This window comes from Narcine bancroftii, chromosome 3, assembly GCF_036971445.1.
Source record: "Narcine bancroftii isolate sNarBan1 chromosome 3, sNarBan1.hap1, whole genome shotgun sequence".
In the NCBI taxonomy this organism is placed as follows: domain Eukaryota; kingdom Metazoa; phylum Chordata; class Chondrichthyes; order Torpediniformes; family Narcinidae; genus Narcine; species Narcine bancroftii.
This window is the reverse complement of record NC_091471.1, coordinates 328,333,370-328,341,845: the sequence shown is the minus strand read 5'-3', so window position 1 is coordinate 328,341,845 and position 8,476 is coordinate 328,333,370. Positions and strand designations below refer to the sequence as shown.

At 50.7% G+C, this 8,476-nt stretch overlaps 1 protein-coding gene across 1 annotated transcript; it reads right to left on the bottom strand.

Moving 5' to 3' along the window:
* Window positions 1-1,739: 1,739 nt before the first annotated feature.
* Window positions 1,740-8,028, bottom strand: renbp (renin binding protein). Its single transcript, XM_069929182.1, has 3 exons — window positions 7,899-8,028; window positions 4,479-4,566; window positions 1,740-4,392 (listed from the first exon to the last, which is right to left on the bottom strand). The coding sequence occupies exons 1-3, from the start codon at window positions 8,016-8,018 to the stop codon at window positions 4,313-4,315; spliced, it is 288 nt and encodes a 95-aa protein (XP_069785283.1). The 5' UTR covers window positions 8,019-8,028; the 3' UTR covers window positions 1,740-4,312.
* Window positions 8,029-8,476: the final 448 nt, after the last annotated feature.

The following is an 8,476-nucleotide window of genomic DNA, read 5'->3' as shown; positions in this document are numbered from 1 at the left end:
TTTGGCATTCTAGTTTCTTATTTCTTTCTGTATTTAGCCTAGGGCCAGGGAGGGTGGAAGGGATGAGGGGTTTTTATACACCACATACATATTTTATTTTTTCATCTTTATGTATGGAAGTAGTTTGAAAATTCTGAAATAAAATGTTTGAAAAAAACAATAAAAAGATTGAAAAAGGGTCAACCTCAAAGCAACAGAACTTGGGATGCCACTGTATGCACCAAAGGGAACAGCGATGGACCGATATTCACATAGGGTTGCATACCACCACAAAGCGGTGGCAAGTCAGACCCAAGGCCTGATGACGTTTCTTACCCTGCGCCTCATAGACAAAGGTGAAGGTGCTCTTAGACATTCGAAAATATGCCCGCCGTTCACCGTCAAGAAAACTACATTCGATGTTTTCCGTGAATGCGGGCCCCTGTGGTCTCTCTCTCTCTATTCCACATCATTAAAATGTTCAAAAGATGAGTATGCAACCATTTACATCTACTAGACAATCAAGCATTACGTTTTCTCCTCGTACTCTCCCCGCCTCTTCAGCCAGTGTTTGCATCGTGCCATTGATAAAGATGTTGATGAAACTTGCCTGCTTTGTAACAGAGCCAGAGTTGCAGGGCCTGCATCCAAAAATCCTTCCCGTTCACCATTACTGACTGCGCAATTATACTTCCTGCAAGTATGTAACATGTCACTGGAGGCGGGACCCCCCCACCTTTTAAAATGCCGGATTCCCGATGAACCAGATAAGTCGTGGTGCTCTCCCACCCACCCTAGGTGCAGCATGCCCAGTAAGTTTACCCACTTCCTAGGAGGGTTGGCAGAGTGAAAGAGACTCTTGATAAAAGCAACCGGCCTGCCGACAACACCGCCTAGTAATGGAAAACTTGCAATATCATCGCTCTGTAAGAAGCTTAAGCTTTCTTCTTTCCATAGTAATAAATGCCTTCAGAGATTATGTGCATCCCACAAGATTTACGCCCATTACTGAGCTGTTCACAAGTTACTCCTATTGGTACTGCGTGGTGGGGCTGATCAGTAAGAACAATGAGTCAGCGTACCGAGATGAGGTGCATTCGCTAGCTGACTGGAGCAGAGCCAACAACCTGTATCTGAATGTTTACGAGAAGGTTGACGACTTCAGGAGGGACCCTGGGGGAGTCACTCTCTACTGACCAGTGACAGCTCAACCACTAAGGTCGTCAAGAGTGCCAGGTTTCTTGGAGTGCACTTGACATAGAATCTCACCTGGTCCCTCAACACCAGTTCCACAGTCAAGAAAGCCCAGCAGCGCCTCTATTTCCTGCAAAGGCTGAGGAAACTTCATCTCCCATCCCCTCCCCCCCATCCTCACTACATCTCCCACCCTCCATCCTCATTACATTCTACAGAGGATGCATTGAGAGCATCCTGTGCAACTGCATCACTGCCTGGTTGGGAAGCTGTACCCCCTCAGACCACACGACCCTGCAAGAGGAGAGTGGAGTCAGCAGAGAAGATCATTTGGGTCTCTCTTCCAACCTTCACGGGCATCGACAAAACCCGATGCAGGAGGAAGGCAAATAACACTGTGGAGGACTCCACACACCTCTCACATTAAACCTTTATCCTTTCCACCATCTGGTAGGAGGTACCGTAGCACTCAGGCCCTTACGTCCAGATTGGACAACAGTTTTCACCCACCATCACCCCCCCCCCAACCATCCATTCCTAGAACATACATGTACTAATATATCGTGCATGATGCAATATTAAACTCCTATTTATCTCATCTTTACCATGCAGTGCATTAGTAGTTATGGCAAGAATGACAAATAAAGGCAACTTGAGTGTAAGAGTGGATTCAGTCACACAAACTCTAGAGTATGATAACTCTATCAAGTGATAACAACAACATGCTCAAGAATTCTCATAAATCATGTCTCAGCACTTATGTTTCTTAAGCCCCTTTTCCACTGGAACCTGGTCCCAGGAATCGACAGCCCATTAAACGGTTAAGGATCTAGTGCGCCAGCTTCAAATCACGCTGGGGACTGACGGCCTCAAACCCTACAGCAGGCCGATAAATCCAGTGGGAAAACTTCGAGTTGCATCCCGGGACTACAGTTGAAGGTAGACCCTCCTATTCCCAATCAGCGGGGAAAGCAGTTTGTGTCCCAGTTAAAAGTGGCCCAGTGGAAACGGCTTCTTTAACCAGGACACTGCACAGCCAATTAACTGGGGCGGCAGTGAGAAAAGGGCTCTTAAACTACACGGACCTCCTCCAGTTCAACAGACAACAGGACATGAGTGGCTTCAGACCCCTGAAAACATTATGCCTTTGTGGAAATTCTTGTGAAACTTCACATTTGGTAAGCAGATAATTAGTTTTAAATTGGTAAAATACATGATTCCCATCTTTTAGATAATTATATTTTATGATAGTGAGTGCAATACTTTGTCATATTATATATTTTGTATGTTTTATTGTACCAGTTATCCACTGAAATGTTAATGTCTAATCTATCACTATGGAATTCACATATTTCTTTCATCTTGGCTTAGTGCTCAATAGAGTAAGCCCTATTCATATCTTCCTTACCCCATTCACGTCATGAGGAGGGACACAATTTAGGTGTGACAGGTCCAGAGAGAGGATACAGAAAAATGACCGGCATTTTCTCAGCTCCAGCACCTGAATAATTAGCGCTGCACTCCCTGGTGGCTTAGAGGAGACAGTGCACCATAGACGGAGTGAACGGCTTTTTCCAGAGGGTCAATGAGATACAAACCAGAGGACATGGGTGAAAGGGTAAAAGGTTTAGGGAGGAACTTCACGCAGCAAGTGGTGGGAGTGTGAAACGAGCTGAGGTGGTGAAGAGTTTCCCCCCTCACATTCCCCCTTAACCCACGCCCTCGGTTTTTATCTCACCGACCCTCAGTGGAAAAAGCCAACCTATATTTTACTTGGTCTTCATAAATCAAAGTATTTAGTAATCTACAGGAGTTGGGATGTTATGATAAAGTTATTTAAGATAATGGTGAGGCCAGATTTGGAGAACTGTGTGAAAAGTTTTGGTCACCGAACTACAAGAAAGATATCAATAAGATTGAACAAGTGTAGAGAAGATTTACTGGGTGTTGCCCGGACTTCAAGAACTGAGTTACCAGGAAAGATTAGATGGGTTGGGACTTTATTCCCTGGAGAGTAGAAGAATGAAGAGATTTGATCAATGTGTTTAAAATTATGAGGGGGACAGGCAGAGTAAATTTAGGTCAGCTTTTTCCACTGAGGGAGGGTGAGATCCAAACCAGAGGACATGGGTTAAGGGTGAAAGGGGAAACGTTTTGGGGGAACCTCTTCACAAAGAGTGTTGGGAGTGTGGAACGAGCTGAAGTGGTGAATGTGGGCTCAATTTTGGACGGGTCCGTGGATGGCAGGGGTACAGACTGGGTGCAGATCAGTAAGGTAAACACAAGAAATGGTTCAGCACAAACTAAAAGAGTTGAAGGAGCCTTTTTCTATATATCCACAGAGCTTGAGAAATTGCAGCCTCTATTTGAATATCTGAAGGGGCCGCTCCTCAGCCCTCGTGGTCCTGATCTTCGGTCACCCAGTGAGGAAAAGGGGGAGGGGAGTGGGTCGCTCAGGAATGTGGGGGGTCAGTTTGCACCTGGCCCTGTTCGCCATCCGGGGGTCCAGGCTGCAGGCCAGGGCTGACTGCCTTTCCCATCTCCCCGAGGTGACGTCCGAGCCTGCGTGTCACGCATGCAGCTTACACGGGTACAATGGGGGATTTCCGGGACTGGTGGGCATCACAGAGGTTCGAGTGTGTTCTGGATGGTAAAGGCAGCATTACAACATGTAAATAGTGTGTACCTTAAATAATGCAAGATTGTTACAATCTGTACCAACATGACTTTTTTTTGTAATCAGTGAATAAACTACCTTTCTCAAAGGTAAAAAGGAGTCAGACATAGATTGAAGCTCCCTCTCCACACCATCCCATCACACACTCCCCGGGGTCAGATGAAGAGTGAAGCTCCTTCCGCACAATCCCATCGCACACTCCCCGGGGTCAGACACAGAGTGAAGCTCCTTCTGCACCGTCCCGTCACACACTCCCCGGATAAGACACAAAGTGAAGCTCCTTCCGCACTGTCCCGTCACATGCTCCCCTGGGTCAGACACAGAGTGAACCTCCCTCTGCACTGCTACCTTGTACAGTGTGAACAAGTCCATTGGGAAGAAAGTGAACCTCAGCGGATTTCAAAGACAGGTTTTCCCACGGATTTGACAACGTGCCCTTCCCTCAGCTTCAGGATGAAGCCTTCAGGACCCTTGGCATTCTGCCAGCAGATCGTCCAGAATGGTCTCACAGAGGTACAGGCAGCGAGGCAGGTGGAAGCAGCCTGAGAGGGGAGGAAAGACAAGAGTGAGCGAACACAGTGCGCCTGAGAAGGCTGCGCCAACCATCGGTGAGTGGAGGGGCTCTCACCTTTGTAGGGGCCGCCCTTGAACGTGTGTGTGACATCCCCCTGCCGGTTCAGGTAGCCATACCATTCGCCGTGTTCTGGGTCTGGGAACTGCAAGACAAACATCAGCGAATCACGAATCATGTTGCTATAGGCACAGTGAGGAAAAGGGACGGTTTACATCTCTCTGTAGAATTGAATCAGAATTTATTATCATGGGGCAGCCCGGTTGCCCTAGCAGTCAGCGCAACACTGTTACAGCATCAGCGATCAGGATGGGGGTTCGAATCCCTGCACTTTCTGTAAGGAGTTTGCACGTTCCCCCCGTATCTATGTCTATGCTTGCGTCGGCAAAGACTCAGAAACCTGGCCAGGAATCCTTGGCAAGCATGGTGTCGGCAAGTGCAATGACAACGGGCGCCTTCTGTTGGAACTCTGCGCAGAACAGCGGCTTGTCATTACTAACACCCTTTTCCAGCAGAGAGACAGCCTGAAGACTACCTGGATGCATCCCCAATCCAAACACTGGCACCTCCTGGACTACGTTCTGGTGCGAGGAAGAGACAAACGAGATGTCCTCCAAACCAGGGTCATGCCCAGCGCGGAATGCCACACTGACCACCGGCTTGTTGGCTGCAAGCTCAACCTTCACTTCAAGCCAAAGTTCAAGAACAGTGGTGCCCCCAGAAAGAGGTTCAATGTTGGAAACTTGCAGTCAGACGTAGTGAGAGGAAACTTCCAGGCAAACCTCCAAGCAAGGCTCGAGGATGTAAACTGCCTCACGGACACGTCTCCTGAAACCCTCTGGAATCAGCTGAAAACGGCCATACTGCAATCCACTGAAGAGGTACTGGGCTTCTCTTCCAGGAAAAACAAGGACTGGTTTGACGAAAACAACCGGGAAATCCAGAAGCTGCTGGCAAAGAAGTGAGCTGCCCACCAGACTCACCTTGCAAAGCCTCCTTGCCAGAGAAAAAACAAGCCTTCCGTCTCGCATGCAGCCATCTTCAGCGCAAACTCCGGGAGATCCAAAATAAGTGGTGGACTAGCCTCGCCAAACGAACCCAGCTCAGCGCGGACATTGGCGACTTCAGGGGTTTCTACGAGGCTCTAAAGGCTGTGTACGGCCCCTCACCCCAAGTCCAAACCCCTCTGCGCAGCTCAGATGGCGAAATCCTCCTCAGCGACAAGATCTCCATCCTCAATCGATGGTCAGAACACTTCCAATCCCTTTTCAGTACCAACCGCTCAATCCAAGAATTCGCCCTGCTCCAGCTCCCTCAACAACCCTTGAGGCTAGAGCTGGATGAGGTCCTTACCCAGGAAGAGACATACAAGGCAATTGAACAACTGAAAGGTGGCAAAGCAGCAGGTATGGATGGAGTCCCCCCAGAGGTCTGGAAGGCTGGCGGCAAAGCTCTGCATGCCAAACTGCATGAGTTTTTCATGCTCTGCTGGGACCAAGGAAAGCTGCCTCAGGACCTTCGTGATGCCATCATCATCACCCTGTACAAAAAAAAGGCGAGAAATCAAACTGCTCTATCTACAGGGGAATTACACTGCTCTCCATTGCAGGCAAAATCTTCGCTAGGATTCTCCTTAATAGACTGATACCTAGTGTCGCCAAAAATGTCCTCCCAGAATCACAGTGTGGCTTTTGCGCAAACAGAGGAACTACTGACATGGTCTTTGCCTTCAGACAGCTCCAAGAAAAGTGCAGAGAACAAAACAAAGGACTCTACATTACTTTTGTTGACCTCACCAAAGCCTTTGACACCGTGAGCAGGAAAGGGCTTTGGCAAATACTACAGCACCTCGGATGCCCCCCCAAGTTCCTCAACATGGTTATCCAACTGCACGAAAACCAACAAGGTCAGGTCAGATACAGCAATGAGCTCTCCGAACCCTTCTCCATTGACAACGGCGTGAAGCAAGGCTGCGTCCTCGCACCAACCCTCTTTACTATCTTCTTCAGCATGATGCTGAAACAAGCCATGAAACACTTCAACAATGAAGACGCTGTTTACATCCGGTACCGCACGGATGGCAGTTTCTTCAATCTGAGGCACCTGCAAGCTCACACCAAGACACAAGAGCAACTTGTCCGTGAACTACTCTTTGTAGACGATGCCGCTTTAGTTGCCCATTCAGAGCCAGCTCTCCAGCGCATGACGTCCTGTTTTGCGGAAACTGCCAAAATGTTTGGCCTGGAAGTCAGCCTGAAGAAAACTGAGGTCCTCCATCAGCCAGCTCCCCACCATGACCACCAGCCCCCCCCACATCTCCATCGGGCACACTGAACTCAAAACGGTCAACCAGTTTACCTACCTCAGCTGCACCATTTCATCTGATGCAAGGATCGACAAAGAGATAGACAGACTCGCCAAGGCAAATAGCGCCTTTGGAAGACTACACGAAAGAGTCTGGAAAAACAACCACCTGAAGAAACACACAAAGATCAGCGTGTACAGAGCCGTTGTCATACCCACGCTCCTTTTCGGCTCCGAATCATGGGTCCTCTACCGGCATCACCTACGGCTCCTAGAACGCTTCCATCAGCGCTGTCTCCGCTCCATCCTCAACATTCACTGGAATGACTTCATCACCAACATCGAAGTACTCGAGCTGGCAGAGTCCGCAAGCATCGAATTCATGCTGCTGAAGACCCAACTGTGCTGGGTGGGTCACGTTTCCAGAATGGAGGACCATCGCCTTCCCAAGATCGTGTTCTATGGCGAGCTCTCCACTGGCCACCAAAGAAGAGGTACAAGGACTGCTTAAAGAAATCTCTTGGTGCCTGCCACATTGACCACCGCCAGTGGGCTGATATCGCCTCCAACCGTTCATCTTGGCACCTCACAGTTCAGCGGGCAGCAACCTCCTTTGAAGAAAACTGCAGAGCCCACCTCACTGATAAAAGACAAAGGAGGAAAAACCCAACACCCAACCCCAACCAACCAATTTTCCCTTGCAACCGCTGCAACCGTGCCTGCCTGTCCCGCATCGGACTCGTCAGTCACCAACGAGCCTGCAGCAGACATGGACATACCCCTCCATAAATCTTCGTCCGCGAAGCCAAGCCAAAGAAAAGAAGAAAGAAAATGTGGGTTTTCCCCCGGGGGCACCAGTTTCCTCTCACACTAACCCATGATAAACGTGACTCGACGTGGATAAGGCACAAAGGGTTGGGGGGGTGGGGGGGGAGAGAAGAAAGGATATTACCAGCGCACACAGTTGGAAGGTAGGGTTATCACTGCCATGGGCATAGCTGGAGGGGGGAGAGGTGTGAGGTGCCGGGTGGTCCACTCCCATGATCACTCATCGAGAGCGCAGCCATGGTCCGGAATGGGCATGGGGAGCAGCTCCGTCCATCTGCAAAGCTGGGAACTGGTCTGAGACCCCTCACAGGGGATGGGTGGAGGTGCTGGAAGGGGGTTACTCACGTGGCTGAAGGTGTACTGGAAGACCTGTCGGAAGCAGTCGAGCATCTGAGGGTCCCTGCTGACCTGGTAACCTAGAAGAAAGGCAACGAGAGCCTCGGTGTGAGGCCACCAAAGCTTCATGTCCCACTCCAGCTGCAGGAAGGAAAGAGGGAAGGGAGGAGAGGAGAGGGGGGAGGAGAGGGGGGAGGAGAGGGGGGAGGAGAGGGGGAGAGGAGAGGGGGAGGAGAGGGGGGAGGAGAGGGGGGAGGAGAGGGGGGAGGAGAGGGGGGAGGAGAGGGGAGGAGAGGGGGGAGGAGAGGGGGGAGGAGAGGGGGGAGGAGAGGGGGGAGGAGAGGGGAGGAGAGGGGGGAGGAGAGGGGGGAGGAGAGGGGGGAGGAGAGGGGGGAGGAGAGGGGGGAGGAGAGGGGGGAGGAGAGGGGGGAGGAGAGGGGGGAGGAGAGGGGGGAGGAGAGGGGGAGGAGGGGGAGGAGAGGGGGAGGAGAGGGGGGAGGAGAGGGGGAGGAGAGGGGGGAGGAGAGGGGGAGGAGAGGGGGGGGGGGAGGGGGAGGGGGGGGAGGAGGGGGGGGGGGAGGAGGGGA